The 23,956-nt window shown below is 40.6% G+C and overlaps 2 protein-coding genes across 6 annotated transcripts in view; one reads left to right on the forward strand and one right to left on the reverse strand.

Moving 5' to 3' along the window:
• The window catches only part of SMAP1 (small ArfGAP 1), a 187,806-nt gene extending 184,778 nt beyond the window's left edge, over nt 1-3,028 (forward strand). For all 5 annotated transcript variants that reach the window (XM_055534776.1, XM_055534778.1, XM_055534777.1 and 2 more), the window contains one exon: nt 2,095-3,028. In XM_055534776.1, the coding sequence (XP_055390751.1) occupies nt 2,095-2,238 (144 nt within the window). In that variant the 3' untranslated portion in view covers nt 2,239-3,028. The remainder of the gene's footprint in view (nt 1-2,094) is intronic.
• A 278-nt stretch (nt 3,029-3,306) lies between these two features.
• Nucleotides 3,307-23,956, reverse strand: part of B3GAT2 (beta-1,3-glucuronyltransferase 2) — a 100,106-nt gene continuing 79,456 nt past the window's right edge. The window contains exons 3-4 of the mRNA XM_055534781.1: nt 3,530-3,678; nt 3,307-3,440 (exon numbers count right to left, since the gene is read on the reverse strand). Coding sequence (XP_055390756.1) covers nt 3,354-3,440; nt 3,530-3,678 — 236 coding nt within the window. The 3' untranslated portion in view covers nt 3,307-3,353. The remainder of the gene's footprint in view (nt 3,441-3,529; nt 3,679-23,956) is intronic.

The following is a 23,956-nucleotide window of genomic DNA, read 5'->3' on the forward strand; positions in this document are numbered from 1 at the left end:
TGTATTTAGAACATTCTGTAGAGAATGTTGCGTAGTTTTTCATTTCCAATTGCAGCACAGCTGTAACTGTTGAGTGTCCATATTTGTTTGTGTAACAGCTAGACGTTATCTTGGGCATTTTTTTGAAATTAGCGTGCCGAGCCTTAACCCAGCTCCCTGAGAGGGCGTTTATGTCAACAACTTAGACCAATTTATTTTCACTAATAATTTCAAGGGTTCTTGGTAACTTTCACAAATCAGGAAAAAAAAAACCCAGTCTTGCATTCTCACAGCACTATTTCTGAGAGATCTAGGCTGTTCTCCATGGCTACTGCACATGGATGTATAAAGAATCTTTTTGTTTAAATGTGTTTCTAGAGTTGTATTTCTTATATTATAATCACATTTATGTTTAAAAAGAATACCCACTAGTTCAGGAATTCCCGTAAGATACGAGCACATCCTTACTTGTGTCCTACACCTCATGTTCCGAGATGCCATTTCTGCCTGTTAGTTAAGAGCCGGAGATGGCATTTTAGTGTTTCCTCTTTCAAATCCATTCTGACTTCTCTCTGGCTCCATAGACAGAGACCTCAGATGTAGGTTCACCTCCCACCCTTCTTTGTATGCTTCCTGTTTGATGTTCCTCTGGTATTTGGCTGCCCTTGATTTCTGTTCTCTGCAGCATTCAGAGAATAGGACTGTATATAGTGATTTTTAATTAACATTAGCAAAATCACTGTATAGCCCATGAATATTCCAAGTAATTTTTACTATCACTGTTTAAAGGAGTGTTTATATGACATTGATCTCTGCTGTCTGGGCATTTCAAAAATTGTAAGTACCAAATGTCAGTAGGAGCCTTTGTGTGGCCAGAATGCTGGTGCAGACCCTGCTCAGGTTAGAGTGGCCGCTGAACCCGGGTGGTGGGCCGGGGCTTCCCTGCCTTATTTCCGGGCGTGCCGAAGGGGCGCTCTGCTCCAGCGCTCCCTGGCGGCATCTGCGGGCCATGGCAGGGGGGTTAAAACATCGTTTAGCACCTGGGAAGAAGTGACCTGCCCCTCCACGATACTTCATCGGTGACGTGGTTAATATTACTGTCCTTGAGGAACTGTAGACAAATGAACTTTATTTATTAATACAGTTCAACCCTGAGCACAGGTTTTGAATCCACTGTACTTTGTGGTAAATCTCCTTGCCTTTCCTTCACTCCACATCCATCTTAGAAGTGAGAAGGGGAAGGCTCAGGAGGCTTGAGCTGCCCTGGTGGTCCTAGTGGTAAAGAATCCACCTGCCAGTGCAGGAGACAGCAGTTCAGTTCCTGGGATGGGAAGATCCCTAGGAGGAGGGCATGGCAACCCACTCCAGTATTCCTGCCTGGAGAATCCTATGGAGAGAGGACTCTGGTGGGCCACCGTCCATGGGGCTGCAAAGAGTCAGACACGACTCAGCGCAGGAGGCTTATTATGTACACATACGACTCCAGTCTGGAAGAAAAGTACATGTAATCCTGCACCTTTTGTCATATAATGTAAATTAATTTTAGATATTTATGTAGCAAAAGAAAAATATGTTTTATGACTTTTTAATATTTAGAAAGTATATTAAGGTATTTAAGACTTGAGTAACAGGAGAACAGTTGCCATCATCTACAGTTCATAATTTTGGAGTATTTTACTTTTAAACATTCCCTTAATCTTTAGTAGTTAAAGCACTCTCTTCTAGTGTAGTTGAAAGTTGGAGTAGTGTATTCAGATACGAATTCAAAGATTGCCTTGGTACTTTTTTCACTTGTGGTTCATCTTTGGGGGACAAGAAATTGAGTCCAGAAAGTGAATAAATATAAACTGATTTGAGATTACTTGATGGGCAGGGCTAACATGTGGAAGGAAATGGAGGCCAAGAGAAAGCATTGTGTGGTCGTCCGTTTTTACCCCAGGGCTCGGGTTGCTTTTCACATGGGTGAAAAGTACTTAGAACGGTTATTACACTTCCGAGTCTGACTGTGTCAGCTTCAGGTAAAGGCTGCCTCTGGGAAAACAGGCTGGCCGTGAACAGTGTGCAGCAGCGGCTGAAGAAACAAGGACTGAAGTAAAGGCTTTTCTGTGTTCACAGGTGAACCAGCAGATGGCTGGCCTGAGCCTGGGTGGCGCGGCCTCAGCGGCGGGCTTCGGGCAGCCGCCCAGCACCTCGGCGGGGGCTGCGGGCTGGTCCGGGGGCTCGTCGGGGCAGACGCTCAGCACGCAGCTGTGGAAGTGAGCCCCCGCCGGCATTCCTGCTCAGACACGCCCGGTTCCCCTGTCCATTCATGTACATACATGTTTTTTTCTTTTCCCCCATTTGTTCATATTAAGAGTTACCTGATTGACTGTGTTGGTCTGTACTGATTGAATTTGCTGTGGTGAAAAGCAGGTTGAGAAACCGTTCCATGTCGAGGGCAGCTTTGCTTACAATTCCCAGAATTTCGCAGACACAGTCTCTGGGAAGCTGCTCAGTCAACGTGCATAATCAGTTTCCCTCTCGATGAAATTATAGCTCTCATGTTTGCATATAAGGGAAGTAGTTATCATGTTAGTAATACCTCTAACAGTATGAGCCCCACCCCCAGATTAGCCAGTAATCCTGTAGGAAGGTACTGTATGATCAAATGTTTAATCATATAAATAGAATGAATGTCAGTGTATCACCGAGCACTGTTTTCTAGTGTATCCAGACTCTTTTATGTCACATTCACCTCACTGTGCTGTTGTTATGATGTGCTTAACAGGGAACGTGGTTAGTGAAAGGAAGATAAACCTGGATGTTATGACACGACTTAGTTTAACACATGTTTGAAGAAGTCAGATTTTCCTGCCTTCCTTGGAATTGGGGTCTTTTCCTATGTATACACAGTGCTAGCAAGAGGCCTTTCTCCGCACTGGATCCAAACAGGGTAACTGAACAAGCCACTCGTCCTTGAGATGTGTCCAGGTTTATGACAGTGATTGTGTTTACATTTTATGGTGCCTAGTACTGACAGATGTCATATCCCTGTATTAAACAGATGAATCCATAGACCTTTTTTCGTGGGTTTTATTTCCTGTGACGTATACTGCCACCAGCCTGACAAAAATTACTTCACGTTGCAAAGTCACAAATTGGGAACATATTGTTGACAAAATACTTGTCATCTGTTTCAAAAACCTGTTCAGTTCTAACCAATTATAAGGCCAAACAGGGGGAATACAAGTCAGATTCTCAGAGTGGTACCCTGCGTGCCCTCAGCTGTACTGTACAGAGACTGTCCAGGTCATAGGGGAACATGCAGAACAAGTGGAGGCAGGAGCTGAGTCTGCGCCCGCCGCCCCCCATGCCCGAGGCGCAGGGCAGCCCTGTCACACCTCAATCGTCACGGTGTCCAAGTGGTACTTGGGCTCATTGGCGAGGTTCACCTTCTCCGTCCGAGTGTGCCACACGAGGACCTGGGGAGGAGACCTGGTGGGTAGGCATGCTCAGGCAGGCACACAGCAAGGGCAGGGGTGGGGGAAGGTGGCACAAGTGAAGGGAGTACCTTGGTGCAGTTATTTGCTTTGGGTTCCAGTTCTTCAACGGTCGTGATCTGCCTCAAAAAGTCAGATTCCTGCATCCCCGGCTGGGACCCACGGCGCTTGAATACAGCTTTGGGGTTGGACAAGATGACCTGAAGGCTTACAGCAAATCCTTTGTAAGAAAAGTTAAAAAAAAGTTTAAGATACAGGTGTACTTAAAGAAAATATATACATACATATATAGATAGATAGATAGATAGATTCTCGTCACGTCAGAAGTTGTTTTTTCAGTACCTATTTTGAGCCAAGTCTTGGTTCACAGAGTTGAACCAGAGCGTTACCTGTGTGACAGTCTCAGAAGGACAGTCTGCCATTGCACCAGAGTCTGCTGCCCCGATCAGGGTCTGTGCCGGGGTTGGGGAGGGCCAACTGTAAAGTATGAAGTCTGCTCTGTTGATAAGATAGAGGGTGCAGTTCATGGAGGTCGTCATACCTCCACTTTGACCCTGTGGGAATGACTGAGGCCTGAACGCAGCTGAAAACCACATAGACTGCCCGTCCCTCGGGGAGTCCCTACCCTACGTGACCTCTGACACCTCCCTGTGTCCCTGCCGAAGCCAGCACTGCTCTGATGGCCCTTGCGGTCAGAAGACTGAGCAATACAATCAAGTCAGTTAGCTGGGAAATGAATACTCTTTAATAGTCATTTGCTGTAAGTTTTCAGTTTGAATCTGAAGGGGGTTGGGGCTGTAAGTCAGTTCAGGAGATATCAGGCCATTTGATAAATTTGGTTTCTGTATTTCATTTTTCAGGGAAACAAAGTAGTGTCAATTTCCTTAAATGGTTTGGCCTTAATGAAAAGTCATTACTATCTAATCTGTAGTTTAACAAACTCAGTATTAAAGGCTCAGCCGTTAAGTGTGCCACAAGGCATGTCTGCAAGCAGCCGTCACAGACATCGTGATTGTTAGATGTCTGACGCCCGACCTCTGCTCCTCATGCCTAAGCCTTCTTAGCCAGTCACCTTCTACAGTTTGGAGGACCAATCTCCAGGAACGTTTTCTTAGCAAGTTTTTGCCCTTCCTTACACGAACTGGATTGATTTGTGCTGCTTTTTTGCAAGAGGATAGTTAGCCAAGTATGAGATGACTGCAGTCAGCTGTGGGGGAGCTGTGGGAACACCCAGCGGCATCCTCTTAACCTCTGCAGGTGCCGGCCTGGCCTGACCCGTGCTCGCAGCCCCACTGCCTTTTAGGGAGACACCACTGTGCCACCTACAGACTCGGGTGGGTACAGAGGGCCTGAGTGGGGCAGAACAAGGAGATGATTGCAAATTACAGTCATCCCAGGACCAGCCCGGTGTATCCACCAGTCCCGCAGGGACAGCGTGTCCTGGCAGAACGCGGAGTCAGCAGCTTCCATTTCCTGTGGGTCCCTGTGGCTGAGAACTGGCCCAGCCACTGAGCCTTTCTTGATTCTGAAATTCCCCCCATTTCCTCATCCACGAGAGGTGTGACACCCTCTCCCCTGATGTCTGATGTGAAATTAGGGAACAGAAGGACCCCACTAACTGCACAGCTCCGTTCAAAGGACCCTAAAGCACGTAACTGTAAATTCCATTGTAAATATTATTAATATGATGAGAGGAGGTGGCATAGGCCACCTGCATTTCACCCCACTTTGCTAACAAGTCTGAAGCCTTCCTCAGATGTAGCTCCAACAGCCACGGGTCCCCAAGAGCCAAAGGTTCAAATTAACACAGTAGAGTGACTTCTACTCAGTCAACTCAAGAGTAAGAGTTAAAAGGTTTCTGGATTTCTAAATGTGTTTTCAATAAGCTTCATCCTCTTTTCCTAATTCAACATCTGCCCTTCTCAAGCAGACTGAAGGTCCTGGTGTATTTCTCACATGGCTTCAAGGTACTGATTTTATTTCCTCATTCTCATTAAAAAAAAAAAAAAACAGGATCCCAATTGTACTGCAGTCACTGTGAAAGTTATATGATGCCACTTTGATCTGTTCCCCTTCATTTTCCCTTACTAACACATTCATCATCGTGACCACTGGAGGATTCAGTGTTTTCTTGATTTCCTTAGCTCTGGAATATCCTGCAGGCTCTTAACAGCAGTTATGAGGCAGAGTCCACCGCTCAGGCAGAGGTGATGGCCAGCGGGAAGCTACACGCTGCTTTGCTGCAAGGCCCTGTCCTGGCCCCACTGGAGTGTGGGGTGTGGGTTGGGGGACAGTTCACACTCCTCCCCGCTTTGCCAGGCCTTGCTCGGTGAGGTCTCCAAAGGCAGTGATCACAGTAGCACCAGGAACCGCTCGGTGATCAGGCCAAGCCCTGGGCATCGTCTCAACCTGCTGTGAACCTGAGTGAGGACCCACTCTCTGAAAGTTGAGCAAGCATCCTAAACATTGCTTCCAACAGTTTTTTTCATTTCCAAGTATTTATGCCTTAAGTATGTACCCTTCCTTTTTGTCAGTGAAATTGAAATGTTAGTTTAAAAATGTTTTTCAGAAGATTTTGAAACTCGAGGAACCTTACAAAAATCATGGGAGTAGGACTCTCTGTTCTGGTCAGTTGGGTAAAAAATGAAGTGCAAATGAACGCTGGTTGTTCCCTTTCACAGAGCAGGATCTCCTGGCTTCCACAGATGGAATAGGGCAGGGGGTCTAGTCCCTCCCAGTTAGAAGCTCGGGCTGGCCCAGCGTGTGTTCACCACCTACAGACATACGGCTAAAGCCACAAGGGCTGGGTTTTCTCTGTTGCCATACAAACCAGACAAAACATTTGAAAAAGTAGTTTCCAGACATTGGAAAAGAGGTGCACAGGACAGATCTCCAAGAAGAGAGACAATTGTGAGCTCCAGATTCCTGCTTGAAGCGTGTTTCAAGGCTACACGCCGGGGAGGAAAACACACACAGCTCTGCTGCCTCTGAGCCGAGGAACAGAACTGAGAACTCGGGGAGGGCAAGACACCTACCTGGAAGTCATGGGGCCTCACCCTGGGGAGCTGGAGCGTGGCTGTCTGCAGAGCGCTTGCCCCCAGTCCCACTGGGTCTGCTCAGCAGATGCTGCTGAGACTCCCCGAGGCCAGGCTGGGAAACACTGGAAAGACGTGGGTCAGTCCCTGGAGGCCTCTCGGCGCTGGACCGGCCACATGCCCCACGGCCAGGGTGCAGCGGGCGAGAGCAGGGCACCCGGGAGAGTGCTCGCACGGCTGCTGGTCCACCGTGAAGCCAAACGAGTGCTAAAGGAAGCCTGGGCTGGTTTTGCCTACATACCTCAAGGTAAGCCTGGAAAAGAGGAATCTAAGTAACTTAATTGTATCCCAGAAAAAAAGCTAATAGTAAATTATATAACCTACAAACATAATTATATACACACCCATGTGTGTATAGTTACATATGGGTGTGTATTTTTTGTTTTTTTGTGTGTGAAGTTGCTCGGTTGTGTCTGACTCTGCGGTCACGTGGGCTGTAGCCTACCAGGCTCCTCCGTCCATGGAATTTTCCAGGCGAGAATACTGGAGTGAGGTGTCATTTCCTGATCCAGGGGATCTTCCTGACCCAGGGATTGAACCCAAGTCTCCGGCATTGCAGGCAGATGCTTTACCGCCTGAGCCACCAGGGAAGCCCATGTGTGTGTATATATGTATGTAAAATATTTATATATACATTTATTTTACATTCATGTGTGTATGTATGTAAAATAAGTGTATATATAAATACAATCTATTATAAATAACTGAACACATTTTTTTTTTCTAGTACCTAGCAACCAACTTGTAAATGCCTCAGATACAAAAATAACCAGATGAGCAAAGAAGCAGGAAATTATAATCCCATACTCAGTCAGCAGAAATGGCACAGACGATAGAAGTATAGAACAAGGATATTAAAACATAAAAACAGTTAAGATGTTCAAAAAGGTAGGGGAAAGGTTAAACATGCTAAGTAGAATAAAGTGAGCTCACTCTGATGAAATACAGTGTCTGAGATGAAAAATACACTAGGTGAGATTAATATAAGACACTGCAGAATAAAAGATTAATAAATAATAGAAACCTGCCAAAGGAAACACAAAAGGAAAAACACCAACACACACACACACACGAGTCATGGAAATAGAATGAAAGGTGGGAGCAGGGGATAGAAAAAAATATATTTGAAGAAATAGCAACTGAAATGTTTCTAAATTTGAAAAAGGAAAGAATATTTAAGACTTAACACTGTCAACCAACTTGGCCTTAAATTTGTCACTTAGTAAATTCTGCCTAGTCTGTCAGTCCTGTCTGACTGCGATCCCAGGGGATCTTCCCAACCCAGGGATCAAACCCAGGTCTCCCGCATTGCAGGTGGATTTTTTGCCAGCTGAGCCACCAGGGAAACCCAAGAATACTGAAGTGGGCAGCCTATCCCTTCTCCAGGGGAACTTCCCCACCCAGGAATCAAACCAACGTCTCCTTCATTGCAGGTGGATTCTTTACCAGCTGAGCCACCAGGGACCCTGCCCAACACAGCAGAATACACTTTCTTTTCAAGTGCACATGGGATATTATTAAAATAGGCCTTAGTCTTAATTTAAAAGAATGCAAATTGCCCAAAATATTTCTCTAAGCACAGTGAAATTAAAATAGAAATCAATAATATACAGATATCTGGAAAATCTCCCAAATATCTGGAAACTAAACCACATAATTCTAAATACAAATCAAAGAGAAAAATGAATGAAAAGGTAAACTGAAAACAAAAACATCAAAATTTGTGAGAAGCATCTAAAGCAGTACGTAGATGAAAAATTATTTTTAAAAGCACTAGAGACTTCCCTGGTGGTCTAGTGGCTAAGAATCTGCCTTGCAACTCCGAGGATGCAGGTTCAGTCCTTGGTAGGGGAACTAAGATCCCACATGCCGAGAAGCACCTAAGCCCATGCACCACAACTAAAGAATCGTGCACCTCGACAAAGGACCCTGCATGATGCAACAAAGATTTCACAAGCCAAGATGAAGATTTTGCATGCCACAGCTACGACTTGAGCCGCCAAATAAGTAGTTTTTTTAAAGCAGTAAATGTATAAAATCTTTTGTTGAGGTAACATTGGTTTATGATGTTATATTACCATAAGATCCAGCAATCCCACTGCTGAGCATATACCTGGAGAAAACTATAATCTGAGAATATATATGCCTCCACCCACCCCAGTGTTTGTGTTCATGCTTAGTTGCTCAGTTCTGTCCGACTCTGCGACCCCAGTGTTCAGAGCAGCACTATTTATAATAGCCAAGGCATGGAAGCAACCTAAATGTCCACCAACAGAGGAATGGATAAAGACGATGTGGTACATACATACAATGGCGTATTAGTCGTAAAGAGGAGATAATGCCTTTTGCTGCAACATGGATGGACCTAGAGATTATCAGACTAAGTGAATCAAGCCAGACAGAGAAAGACAAATACCATGATACCGCCTCTATGTGGAATCTAAAATATGATACAAATGAACTTGTTTACAAAATGAGAATCTGACTCATGGACATAGAAAACCAATTTATGGTTACCAAAGGGGAAAGAGGGAAGATAAATTAGGAGTTTGGGATTAACATACATATACTCCTATATATAAAATACATAACCAACAAGGATCTACTGTATGGCCCAGGGAACTGTACTCAGTATCTTGTAATAATCTGTCCAGAAAAGAATGTATATAATGGAATCACTAAAAACATGCTTTATGCGTACAACATATTTCAACTTCTGTATACACAACATTGTGACCATTACAAAAAGCTGACCCTCTTTACCCATTTGGCCTTCTCTCTGACTGCCTTCCTCTCTGGAACCGCCACTCTGTTCTCTATATCTGTGTGTTTCTTCCATTTGGTTCATTTGTGTATTTCTAGATTCCACACACATGAGTGACATCATACCATATTTAAATGTCTTTACTTATTTCACTTGGCATAATAACTCTCAAAGTCCATCCCATGTCATAAATGGCAGGATTTCATCTTTTTTTTTAATTTTTTAAATAGCGGAGTCTATTGTGTATATATACCACATCTTTATCCATTCATTCACTGAGGGGCACTTGGGCTATTTCTGTATTTTGGCTATTGTAAATAATACTGCCGTGAACATAGGGTTGTGTATGTTTCTTTAAATTAGTGTTTTTGTGCTCCTTGGATAAATGTCCAGAAGTAGAATAGCTAGAAGTTGCTGCTGCTCCTGCTAAGTCACTTCAGTTGTGTCCAACTCTGTGTGACCCCATAGACAGCAGCCCACAAGGCTTCCCTGTCCCTGGGATTCTCCAGGCAAGAACACTGGAGTTAATTATTCTTAAATGTTTTTTTAGGAATCTCCATTCCGTTTTACATACCATAGTTGCTATGGTAGCTGTGCCAATTTACATTCCCACAAACAGTGTGGGAGTGTACCCTTTTCTCCATATCCTTTCCAACATTTGTTTTTCTTGCCCTTTTGGTGATAGCCATTCTAACAGACGTGAGATGGTATCTCATTGTGTTTTTATTTGCATTTCCCTAATAATTGGTGATGTTTAACATCTTTTCGTGTGCCTGTTGGTCACCTGTATGTCTACTTTGGAAAAGTATTCAGATCTTCTGCCCAATTTTTTTTTTTTTTTTGATCTGATCTATCTTTATTTATTTATTTATTTTTTTTTAATTTTATTTTTAAACTTTACATAACTGTATTAGTTTTGCCAAATATCAAAATGAATCCGCCACAGGTATACATGTGTTCCCCATCCTGAACCCTCCTCGCTCCTCCCTCCCCATTCCATCCCTCTGGGTCGTCCCATTAGGATTTTTTTGTTGTTGTTTTTGAGCTGTATGAGTTAGTGCTTATCAGATACATGATTTATAGATATCATCTCCCATTTGGTAGGTTGTCTTTTCATTTTGTTGATGATTTCCTTTGCTGTGCAGAAGCTTTCTAGTTGAATGTAGTCCCAATTGTTTATTTTTGCCTTTGTTTTCCTTACCTGAGGAAACACATCCAGTAAGATACTGCTAAGATCTATATAAAAAATATACTGCTAAGGTTTCACCTAAGAGCTTTGTAGTTTCAGACCTTAGATTCATGTCTTTAATGCATTTTAGGTTAATTTTGTATATGGTGTAAGATAATGGTCAAGTTTCACTCTTGCATGTCACTGTCTAGTTTTCCCAACATCATTTATTAAAGAAACTGTCCTTTCTCCATTTTATGTTCCTTGCTCCTTTCTTATGGGTTAATTGTCCATATACATGTGGATTTATTCCTGGGGCCTCAATTCCATTCCATTTATCTATGTGTCTATTTTTCTGCCAATACTATGTTATTTTGATTACTGTAGCTTTATAGTATAATTTGAAATCAGGGAGCATGATACCTCCAGCTTCATTCTTTGTCATTATTTATTTATTTATTTTGGCCATTTAGGGGTCTCTTGTGGACCCATATAAATTTTAGAACTTTTTGTTCTATCCATTTTCTGTGGAAAATGTCATTGGGATTTTGATAGGGATTGCATTGAATCTGTAGATTGCTCCATGTGATTTTAACAATGTTAATTTTTCCAACCCATGAGCACACATTAACTCCACTTCTTTGCATCTTCTTCAGTTTCTTTCATCAGTATCTTATAGCTTTCAGTATGCAGGTCTTTCACCTCCTTGGTATTTATTCCAAGGTATTCTTTAAAATTATAAATGGCATTTCTTAATTTCTCCTTCTGATAATTCATTGTTAGTGTATAGAAACACAGCCGATTTCTGTATACTAATTTTGTACCCTGAAACTTTACTGTATTCATTTATTACTTCTAATAGTTTTTTTTTTTTTTTTTTGATGGAGACTTTAGGGTTTTGTATATATAGCTATCATATCATCTATAAGTAGTGACCGTTTTACTTTTTCCTTTCCAATTTGTATGCCCTTCATATCTTTTCCTTGACAGCTCTGGCTAGGACCTCTAATACTATGTTAATAAGAGTGGCAAGCGTGGGCAACCTTGTCTTGTCCTGATCTTTGTGATAGCTTTCAGTTTTTCACAAATATAATGTTAGCTGTGGGCTTGCCATATATAGCCTTTATTATGTTATTTATGTTCCTTCTATACCCATTTTATTGAGTTTTTCTATGGGTGTTGAATTTTGTCAAATGCTTTTTTTCCATCTATTGATTACATATATATATATATATGATTGTGTGTATATATATATATCTTTCATTTTGTTAAGGTGGTGTATCATTCATTTTGTTAAGGTGGTGTATCATGCTGATTGATTTGCAGATGTTGAACCATTCTTGTATCCTTAGAATAAATCCCACTTGATCATGATTTATGATCCTTTTAATGTAGTTATTGTGCTAATATTTTGTTGAGATTTTTTGCATCTGTGCTCATAAGATACTGGCCTGTAATTTTCATTTTTGTCTGTTTCTCTTTTTGGTTTGGGGAACAGGATAATGTTGACTTCATTATTATCAATACTAAGTTATGCAGCATTCCTTCCTCTTCAAGTTACTTGGGAAAAATTTGAGAAGCACAGGTATTAAATCTTCTTTGAATTTTTGGTAGAATTCTCCTGTGAAGCCATTTGGTTCTGGAGTTTTGTTTTCTTGATGACTGGTTCAATCGCCTTCCTGGTGATTGGCCTATTCATAGTTTCTGTGTCTTCATGATCCAGTCTTGGAAGGTTATATGATTCCAAGAATTCATCCATTTCTTCTAGGTCAACCAATGTGTTGACATACAGCTATTCATAGTATTCGCTTATAATACTTTTTATTTCTGTTGTGTTCTTTGCAATTTCTTCTCTTTCATTCCTGAGTTTATCTGAGCCTTTTCTCTTTTTTCTTAGTGAGTCTAACTAAAGGTTTCCTTTTTGTTTTGTTTTGTTTTGTTTTTTAACATTTTCAAAGAATCAGCTCTTAGTTTCCTTGATCTTGTCTATTGTCTTGAAAGTCTGTATTTCATTTATTTCCACTATGATCTTCACTGTCTCCTTATTTCTGCTCACTCTGGGCTTTATTTGTTCTTTTTCTAGTTCACTTAGGTATAAGGTTAAATTGTTTGAGTTTTTCTTGTTTCTTGAGACAGGTTTATATTGCTATAAAATTCCCTCCTAGTGCTGTTTTACTGCATCTCATAGATTTTGGTACTTTCATCTTCATTTGTCTTCAGGTACGTTAAAATTTCTCCCTTGCTTTCCTCATTGACCCAAGAGTTATTCAGTAGCATGTTCTGAAATCTCCACATATGTGTCATTTTTCCAGCTTTCTGCTTATAGTTGACTTCTAGTTTCATACCATTCTGATCAGAAAAGATGCTTGTTATGATTTCAGTATTCTTAATTGAGACTTGTTTTGTGTCCCAACATATGATCTCTCCTTGAAAATGTTCCATGTGCACGTGAGAAGAGTGTGCATTCTGCTACATTTGGATGGAATAGTGTGTATAAGTTTATAAAGTTTATCTGGTCTAATATTTCACTTAAGGCTGCTAGTTCCTTGTTGACTTTTTGTCTGGATGATTTACCCACTGATGTAAGTGGAGTGTTAAAGCCTCCTACTATTATTGTGTTGGTGTCAGCAACACAAAAATTTTTCAGTTCAGTTCAGTTGCTCAGTCATGTCTGACTCTTTGCAACCCCATGAATCGCAGCACGCCAGGCCTCCCTGTCCATCACCAACTCCCGGAGTTCACTCAGACTCACGTCCATCGGGTCAGTGATGCCATCCAGCCATCTCATCCTCTGTCATCCCCTTCTCCTCCTGCCCCCAATCCCTCCCAGCATCAGAGTATTTTCCAATGAGTCAACTCTTTGCATGAGGTGGCCAAAGTATTGGAGTTTCAGCTTTAGCATCATTCCTTCCAAAGAAATCCCAGGGCTGATCTCCTTCAGAATGGACTGGTTGGATCTCCTTGCAGTCCAAGGGACTCTCAAGAGTCTTCTCTAACACCACAGTTCAAAAGCATCAATTCTTCGGCGCTCAGCTTTCTTCACAGTCCAACTCTCACATCCATACATGACCACAGGAAAAACCATAGCCTTGACTAGACGGACCTTTGTTGGCGAAGTAATGTCTCTGCTTTTCAATATGCTATCTAGGTTGGTCATAACTTTTCTTCCAAGATTATTTTATATTTTCTGGTACTTCTATGTTAGGATACACACACACACACACACATATCCATTATGTTTTCTTGAATTGTTTCTTATATCATTATATACTGTCCATCTTTGTGTCTTCTTGCCACTTTTGGCTTGAAGACTAGTTTAGCTGATGGGAGAATGGTTACACCTGGTTTCTTTTGACTGATTTTGCTTTGAGGATTATCTTTCATTCCTTCACTTTGAGCCTGTGTTTGTCTTTAGAGCTGAGGTGAGTCTCTTGGAGGCTGTATATACTTGGGTCTTATTTTTAATCCATCCAACCACTCTGTGTCTTTTGACTGGTGAATTCACTTCATTTGCATATAGGGTAATTAATAAATGAGGACTTAGTACTGCCATTTTAATCTTTAGTTTCTCATTGCTCTATATATATCTCCATGTTGCTTTCTCTTTATATTTGTCTGCCGTTTTAGTTTGGTGGTTATCTAAGATGTTTTTCCCAGTTCCTCCTTTTTTATGTTTGTGTTTCTGCTCTACATTTATGTTTTGTGGTTACAATGAAAATTGTATGAAATGTCTCAAATGTAAAGTAATCCATTTTCTTCTATTTGCATTTTATCTTCATTTGCCTATACCATTCCATTCTTTTTCTTTTCCTCTTTTATGTTTTTGTTGTCTTAAATTGTGTGTTCAGTCACTAAGTCATGTCCGACTCTTTGCAACCCCATGGATTGCAGCATACCAGACTTCCCTGTCCTTCACTATCTCCCGGAGTTTGCTCAAATTCATGTCCGTTGAATCGGTGATGTTATTTAACCATCTCATCTTTTGCCTGCCCCCTTCTTTGGCCTTCAATCTTTCCCAATATGAGAATCTTTTCCAGTGAGTTGGCACTTCACATCAGGTGGCCAAAGTATTAGAACTTCAGCATTAACAGCAGTCCTTCCAATGAATATTTATGGTTGATTTCCTTTAGGATTGACTGGTTTGATCTCCTTGCTTTCCAAGGGACTCTCAAGAGTCTTGTCCATCATCATAGTTTGAAAGTATCAATTATTTGGTGCTCAGCCTTCTTGATGGTCCAACTCTCACATCCATACATGACTACTAGGAAAACCATAGCTTTGACTATAGAGACCTTTGTCAGCAAAGTGATATCTCTGCTTTTTAATATGCTGTCTAGGTTGGTCATAACTTTTCTTGCAAGGAGCATCTTTTTAAATTTTATGGCTGCAGTCACCGTCCACAGTGATTTTGGAGCCCCCAAAAGAAACTCTGTCACTGTTTTCACCTTTTCTCCTTTAATTACCATGAAGTTGTGGGAACAAATGCCATGATCTTAGTTTTTTGAATGTTGAGTTTCAAGCCAACTCTTTCATTCTCCTCTTTCACTTTCATCAAGAGGCTCTTTAGTTCCTCTTCACTTTATGCCATTAGAGTGGAGTCATCTGCATATCTAAGGTTCTTGATATTCCTGGAAATCTTGATTCCAGCTTGTGATTCATCTTGGCATTTTGTATGATGTACTCTGCATACAAGTTAAATAAACAGGGTGACAGTATACAGCCTTGTCATATTCCTTTCCCTATTCAGAACCAGTCAGTTGTTCCACATAAGGTTATAACTGTTGCTTCTTGACCTGTGTACAGGTTTCTCAGGAGGCACCTAATGAGCTGTGGTAGTCCCATCTCTTTAAGAATTTTAACAGTGTGTTGTGGTCCACACAGTGAAAGGCTTTAACATAGTCAATGAAGCAGAAGTAGATGTTTTTCTGGAATTCCCTTGCTTTCTCTATGATCCAATTGTTGTTGGCAATTTGATCTTTGGTTCCTCTGCCTTTCTAAATCCAGCTTGTACATCTGGAAGTTCTCAACTTATGTACTGCGGAAACCTAGCTTGAAGGATTTTGAGCGTAAACTTACTATCATGCAAAATGAGTGCAATTGTACGGTAGTTCGAACATTCTTTGGCTTGCCCTTCTTTGGAATCGGGATGAAAACTGACCTTTTCCAGTCCTGTGGCCACTGCTGAGTTTTCCAAATTTGCTGACATATTGAGTCCAACACTTTAAAAGCATCATCTTTTAGGATTTGAAATAGCTTAGCTGGAATTCCATCACCTCCACTAGCTTTACTGGTAGTAATGCTTCTTAAGGCCCACTTGACTTCACACTCTAGGATGTCTGGCTCTAGGTGAGTGACCACACCATTGTCGTTATCTGGGTCATTAATACTTTTTTTGTACAGTTCTTCTGTGTTTTCTTGCTACCTCTTCTTAATCTCCTCTGCCTCTGTTAGGTCCTTGCCATTTCTGTGCTTTATTGTGTCCATCTTTGCATGAAATGTTCCCTCGGTATCTCTAATTTTCTTAAAGAGCTCTCTAGTCTTTCGCATTCTATTGTTTTCCTCTGGTTCTTTGCATTGTTTATTGAAGGTCTTCTTATTCTCCTTGCTATTCTCTGGAACTTTCCACTCAGTTAGGTATATCTTTCCCTTTCTCCCTTGCGTTTTGCGTCTCTTCTTTCCTCAGCTATTTGTAAAGGCTCTTCGTAAAACCACATTGCCTTCTTGCATTTCTTTTATTTTGGGATGGTTTTGGTCACTGTCTCCTGTACAGTGTTATGAACCTCTAACCATAGCTCTTCAGGCACTCTGTCTATCAGATCTAATCCCTTGAATCTGTTTCTCACTTCCACTGTATAATCATAAGGGATTTGATTTAGGCCATACCTAAATGGTCTAGTGGTTTTTCCTACTATCTTCAATTTAAGTCTGAATTTTGCAATAAGGAGCTTTAGCTCTGAGCCACAGTCAGCTCTAGATCTTGTTTTTGCTTACCGTGTAGAGCTTCTCCATTCTTAGCTGCAAAGAATATAATCAGTCTGAATTCGGTATTGACCATTTGGTGATGTGCATGTGTAGAGTCGTCTCTTGTGCTGTTGAAAGAAGGTGTTTGCTATGACCAGTGTGTTCTCTTGGCAAAACTCTGTTAGCCTTTGCCCTGCTTCATTTTGTACTCCAAGGCCAAACTTGCCTGTTACTCCAGGTATCTCTTGACTTCCTACTTTAGCACCCCAACCCCCTATGATGAAAAGGACATCTTTTTTTGGTGTTAATTCTAGAAGGTCTTGGATGTTTTCATAGAACCGTTCAACTTCAGATTCTTTGGCATCAGTGGTTGGGGCACAGACTTGGATTACTGTGTTGCTAAATGGTTTGCCTTGGAAATGAACTGAGATCATTCTTTCGTTTTGAGACAGCACCCAAGTACTGCATTTCAAAACTCTTGTTGACTATGTGGGCTACTCCATTTCTTTTAAGGGATTCTTGCCCACAGTAGTATATATAGCAGTTATCTGAATTTAATTCACCCATTCTCGTCCATTTTAGTTCACTGATTCCTAAGATGTTGATGTTCACTCTTGCCATCTCCTGCTTGACCACATCCAATTTATCTTGATTCATGGACCTAACATTCCAGGTTTTTATGCAATATTGTTCTTTACAGCATCAGACTTCACTTTCACCACCAGACACATCCACAGCTGAGCATCATTTCTGCTTTGGTCCAGCAGCTTCATTCTTTCTGGGGCTATTAGTAATTGCCCTCCACTCGTCCCCAGTAGCATACTGTACCTGTCAACCTGGGGGACACATCTTCCAGTGTCATATCTTTTTGCCTTTTCATACTGTTCATGGGGTTCTCCTGGCAAGAATACTGGAATGATTTGCCATTCCCTCCTCCAGTGGACCATGTTTTTCCAGAACTCTCCACTATGACCCATCCATCTTGGGTGGCCCTCCATGGCATGGCTCATAGCTTCATTGAGTTATGCAAGCCCCTTCGCCAGGACAAGGCTGTGATCCATGAAGGGGTGTCCCAAATTATCCCTCTTAATATTGTGAGTTCCTTTCCACTGAGATAGTTACAGTTATTTTACAGTTTCTCCTCTATAATCTTTATGCTATATTTGTTTAACAACCTATCCTGATACAGAAGTTGCAATTTTCTGATTCTATTTATTGCCATAGTCAAAAAGCTCCTTTTCAGCATGTCTTGTAAGGCATATCTAGTTAGCATGAAGTCTCTCAGCTTTTTTTTTCTCTGGGAATTTCTTTACTTCTCCTTTGCTGGATAGAATTGGCTGCCAATTTTACTATCTTTCAATATTTTGAGTATGCCATTCCACTCTGTCCTGCCTTGTGGTTTCTCCTGAGAAATCTGCTGGTAGCCTACTGAGGGTTCCTTTGTAGGTGACCATCCTTTTTCCCCTGGCTGCCTTTAAAATTTCTTTTTGTCACTGACTTTGCACAGTTTTAATATAATGTGTCTCGGAGACAGTCTTTTTGCATTGAGGTAACTAAGTGTTCTCTTAGCTTTATAGACTTGTATACCCCATTCCTTCTGAGGTTTGGGACATTCTCAGCTATTATTCCCTTAAAAAACTCTCTGCTCCCTTCTCCCTCTGGGATACCCATCACCATAACATTGCCCTTCCTAAAAGTGTAGGACAGTTCTCACAGAATTTCTTCATTTTTTTCTTTTTAGATCTTATTTCTCTTTCCTCTTCTACTTGTATCATATCTGCTTTCATGTCTCCAGGCTCACTAATTCTCTCTTCCATGCAGTCTGCTGTATTTCCAGTTCCTTCTAATGTGTTCTTCATCTCCTTTATTGAGTTCTCCAACTCCAGAATTTTCATTTAGTTCTTTTCTTAGAATTTCAGTCTCTCTGGTGAAGTGTTCTTCTGTGTGTTAACTTTATTCCTTAGCTCAGTAAACTGCCTTTCTGAGTTTTTCTGGCAGCTCGCTGAATCTCTCCATGAAAACTATTTTGAATTCTCAATCCATTAGACTGCAGTATTTCATGATTTTAATTTTGGTTTCTGGAGATCTGTTGTTTTCTTTTTGTGAGGTTGTTATCATGCTTCTTAATAGTACTTGATAAGTTGTTCGTTTGTTGGCACATTTAAACTAGTGAACACCTTTCTTATTTAGGTAAAGCTTTTCAAAGCTTGATTCCAACAATTTGACAGGTTAGAAATGAGAGGCCTTTCTTTGGTTTTTGGTAGGTGGCACTGTAGCCCGTTTCTGTCCTCTCTCACCTTGGGTTCCTCTGTATTTGAGGGTCGGCACTGCCCGCCCCCGTTGCCTCTGCCAGAGCTGTCCCCAGACCCTTGTTGCCGCTGTGTCTCTGGGGTTGCTGGTTTCATGCTGTTGCCTTCATCGCCGCTGTCCCTTGCATCACAACTTGGGGCACTGATAACCCAGCAACTTGATGCTGCCTCCACTGCATCCAGGGTTGCCTGGGCCGCAGGCTCTACAGCAGCAAGGGGGTGATAGAGAGTTGGGGTTGGGGGAGTTGGGGCTGTGGGTGCCTTTGCCACATAAGGGGTGGCTTGGGAGGTGCAGCTGCAGGCAGGGGACTAGAGTCGCAGATGCTGTGGAGGGATGCTGCCATTCCTGCCTGGTTTCCTGCAGCCAAGGGCCCTGCTGCACCGGGACTCCAGGTTCGTATGCACTGACGTCCCTGCTGCTACTGGTTCTCTGGGGATGAAGGCTCACCTGCAGTGGTCAAAGGGTCAGGATCGTAGGCTCCACCTACCTTTAGATAAACAGGTGTCTGGACTCTTTGGCATCCTGGTATGTTGGGCAGAGGAAACCTTGTTGAATTATGGGTGTTTTATTGGTTGTAGACTGAGGGAGAGAAAGGGAGTGTCTCACACTGCCATGATGCTGACACCAGGCACTAAAGATTTTTATTAGACAAGAAGGTCTCAACTCGGTGACCTGACCACTGGTCTTTATGCACTAGAAAAAGAAGAGGAAATAAAATTCAAAGTGAATAGAAAAAAGGTACTAATAAATATGATCTGAAATTACTAAAATACAAGTATAAAACAACAAAGAAAATCAGTGAAATCAGAACCATGTCCTTTGAGGGGGGAACTCAGTAAAACTGATCAATATCTATTTTTACTTATCAAGAAAAAATAAGAAATTATCAATGCCAAGAATGAGAGAGGAGTATCAATACAGATTCTACAAACATTAAAATGATACTGAGGGTATTGTGAACAACTTTATGGAAGTAAATTTCACAGCTTAGATAAAAATGGACAAATTCCTTGAAAGGCACAAGCCATCAAGCTCAGTCATGGAAAATAATCTGAATAGTCCTGAATCAATGAAAGAAGTTAAGTTTATAGTTAAAATCTTCTCACCAAAACAAAAAAAGTAAAAAAGACCTTCCAGGCCCAGACAACTTCATTGGTGATTTCTACCAAATGTTTAAGTAAGAAATAATACAAGTTTCCCAGAGAATGGAAAGGTGAGAATACTTTTCAAATTCCTGATGCCAGAGTCAAACAGAAACATTACAAGAAAACTACAGACTAGCAACCCTCATGAACACAGAGAAATTCTTAAAGTTCTAACAAATTGAATCCAAAAATTTAAAAGATAAACGGTCAGTTTTCATTCTAATCCCAAAGAAAGGCAATGCCAAAGAATGTTCAAACTATCGTACAAATGTGCTCATTTCACATGCCAGTAAATGCTCAAAATCTTTCAAGCTAGGCTTCAACAGTACATAAACCAAGAATTTCCAGATGTACAAGCTGGATTTAGAAAAGGCAGAGGAACCAGAGATCAAATTGCCAATATTTGCTGGATCATGGAGAAAGCAGGGGAGTTCTGGGAAAACATCTGCTTCATTAACTATGCAAAAGCCTTTGACTTTGTGGATCACAACAAATTGGAAAATTTTTACCTGTCTCCTGAGAAACTTGTATGCAGGTCAAAATTTAACAGAACTGGACATGAAACAACAGACTAGTTCAAAATTGAGAAAGGAACAAGACCGTATATTGTCATCCTGCTTATTTAACTTATATTCAGAGTACATCATGTGAAATGCTGGCTGGATGACTCACAAGCTGGAATCAAGACTGCCAGGAGAAATATCAACAGCCTCAGATATGCAGGTGATACCACTATAATGGCAGAAAGCAAAGAGGAACTAAAAAGCTTTTTGGTGAGGGTAAAAAAGGAGAGTGAAAGAGCTAGCTTGAAGCCTAATGTTAAAAAAACTAAGATCATGGCATACAGTCCCATCACTTCATGGCAAATAGAAGAGGAAAAAGCAGAGGCAGTGACATATTTTTTCTTGGGCCCCAAAATTACTGTGGATGGTGACTATAGGCATGAAATTAAAAGATACTTCTCCTTGAAAAGAAAAGCTATGACAAACCTAGACAGCATATTAAAAAGCAGAGACCCTCACTTTGCCAATGAAGGACTGTGTAGTCAAAGCTATGGTTTTTCTGGTAGTCATGTACGGATATGAGAGTTGAACCATAAAGAAGGCTGAGTGCCCAAGAATTTTATGCTTTCTAATTACGGTGCTGGAGAAGACTCTTGAGAGACCCCTGGACTGCAAGGAGATCAAACCAGTTAATCTTAAAAGAAATCAACCCTAGATATTCATCGGAAGGACTGTCACTGAAGCTGAAGCTCAAATACTTTGACCACTTGATACAAAGAGCCAAATCACTGGAAAAGACTCTGATCCTGGGAAAGATCAAAGGTCAAAGGAGAAAGGGGTGGCAGAGGATGAGATAGTTAGATAGCATCACCGAATCAATGGACATGAATTTGAACAATTTCTAGGAGATAATGAAGGACAGTGGAGCCTGGTGTGCTGTAGTCCATGAAATCACAGAGTCCAACATGACATAGCAATTGAATAACAACAAGTCATGACCAAATGAGGCTTATTTCAAGACTGCAATGTTAGTTTAACCTTACATAGAATCAATCAATGTAACTCATCAAATTAAGAGACTTAAAAAAAAAAAAAAGACATCTGATTATCTTGATAGGTGGAAAAAATGCACTTGACAAAATCTAACCTCTAATCATGATTTTAGAAAAGCCTCTCAGCAAAATAAAAATAGAAATGAATTTCCTCAACTTGATAAAGGGCATCTGCAAAAACCCTACCACCAACATTATACCCAGTGGTGAAAGATTGGGTGTTAATTAAACCACTGAAGGTTGAATGAAGCAAGATGTCTGTTCATGACCTTTATTCAACAGTATCCTGAAGGTTCTAGTCTTTGCAATAAAGAAAAGAAAGAAAGAAGGTAGGAAAGAAGAAAGGAAGGAAAGGGCAGACAAACCGGAAAGGAAAAAGCAAATTCCAGCAAACATCTTCTTCCCCACTCAGCCATCGTTAGTAGCATCAATTGTGGACTTAGTCTCCCCAGCATATACTTGTCTCACCAGCACATTCTCTCTTTTCTAACTAAACATAGTCTAATTTCAGCAGGGTTCCTACAAAATAAAACTGTTCCCAGTTCCCGAAAGATTGGTCTTGGCAACAATTTCTCTATTGTCTGCTCACAAGGTAGATACTACAAGTTTGTTTTTTTTCTTGAACAGTTGCTGTGGTCAGTTGTCCTAGAACACTGGGCTTTTGCTGCACTTCTGCTGTTGCCAGTAGGTATCAGGTACTTTCAAAAGTCTCTCTCTCCGCGCTTTAAACAATAATAAGAAGAAAAGATTCTAAGTTCTCACTTAAACTGAACACACACAAAAGTCTCAGAAAAATTGCCTGAGAAAGACAGATACATCTGACAACTCTTCTATCTGAGGTGGCTCACTCTTATCATAGATCTTCCCAGCAAATCTCACACTGCCTTCCGCAGTGCTGTGTGTGTGTGTGTGTGTGTGTGTGTGTGTGTATGTGGGAAAATCTTCCCTACTCTCCCTTTATTGAGATACAATTCATATACTGAAAATGACCTTTTTAAAGGATACAAATTCAGTGGCTTTGGTTCTGGGCACTTTTTTTTTTTTTGGTAAAGACTTTTCATAGTGTTTTTAAATCAGGAAGTGTAAATCTTCCAACTTTGTTCTTTTTCAAGATTGCTTTGGTTCTTGAGTCCTTTGCTTTTCCATATGAATTTTAAGATCACCATGTAAGTTTCTGCAAAAAAATGGCAGCCAAAATTTTGAGAGTAACTGCATTGACTGTATGAACTTTGGGAATAATGCCATTTTGGTAATATTAATAAATCTTCCCCATAACATTAAGTCTTCTAAATCCATGAACATAACATGTCTCTCCATTTAGTTTTTCATTAATTTCTCTCCATGATGTTTAGAGTTTCCAGTATACAAATCTAATACTTCATTTGTTGAATTTATTACTAAGTATTTTATTACTTCTGAGACTTTTATGAATGAAGTTATTTTTTAAATTTCATTTTCAGATTGTACAGTTGTACAGAAATACAACTGATACACATATATTGATCTTACATCCAGCAAACTTGATAAATTCATTTTAGACTATTGGTTGTGTGTGCACATATGTGTGTATGCATGCACATGTGTGTGTTTCTGAGGATTTACTGTGTAAGAGATTGTTTTTTTATGTAAAAGATCTCCCTTTTTTAACTTGGATGCCTTTTATTAATTTCTCTCACCTAATTTTCCTGTAATTTATAGTTCAGTGGTGTCAAGAGGGGTCATCTTTGTCCTGTTCTTGAACTGAGATGAAAAACTTTCATTTTTCAACTCGAGTTGAATTTTTTTTTTTATAAACACTATTTATCAAGTTGAGAAAGTTCCTTTCCATTCCTCAGTTATTGACCTTCTAGTGTTTTGATAATGAGAAAATGTTGAACTTTGTCAGATCATTTTCCTGCATTTATTGATTTATGTGGCTTTTGTACCTTATTCTATTGACATAGTATATTACATTTATTGGCTTCTGCACATGAACTAATCTTACCCTCCAAGGATAAATTCTACCTGGTCATGGTGTACAATTCTTCTTATATGTTGCTGGATTAACTCTACTAGTACTTTGTTTAGGAATTTTGCATCCATATTCATAAAGGATATTAGTCTACAAGTTTTTTCCTTTGTGCTGCCTGGTTTTTGAATCAGGGTCTGAAGTGACTTAGCAGCAGCAGCAGCAGCAACACTGGCCTGATAGAATAACTTCAAATGTGTTCCTGCATTGTTTTTTTTGGAAGTGTTTGTGAAGGGCTTTTCTTAACTATTCTTTAAATGTTTGGTAGAATTTACCAGTGAAGCTGTCTAGAACTGAGGGTTTTTTTCTGTGAGACGTTCTTATTGCTAACTTGATATGTCTTACAGGCTTATTCAGATTTTCTATCTCAAGTCAGATTTAATAGTCTTTTGGTGAATTTGCCCATATCATTAAGGTTATCTAATTTGTTGACATACAGCTTTCCATAGTTTTCTCTTATAATAAAAATAAAATCTGTAAGGTTGGTAGTCA

This window comes from Bubalus kerabau, chromosome 9 (genome assembly GCF_029407905.1).
Source record: "Bubalus kerabau isolate K-KA32 ecotype Philippines breed swamp buffalo chromosome 9, PCC_UOA_SB_1v2, whole genome shotgun sequence".
Classification (NCBI taxonomy): Eukaryota; Metazoa; Chordata; class Mammalia; order Artiodactyla; family Bovidae; genus Bubalus; species Bubalus kerabau.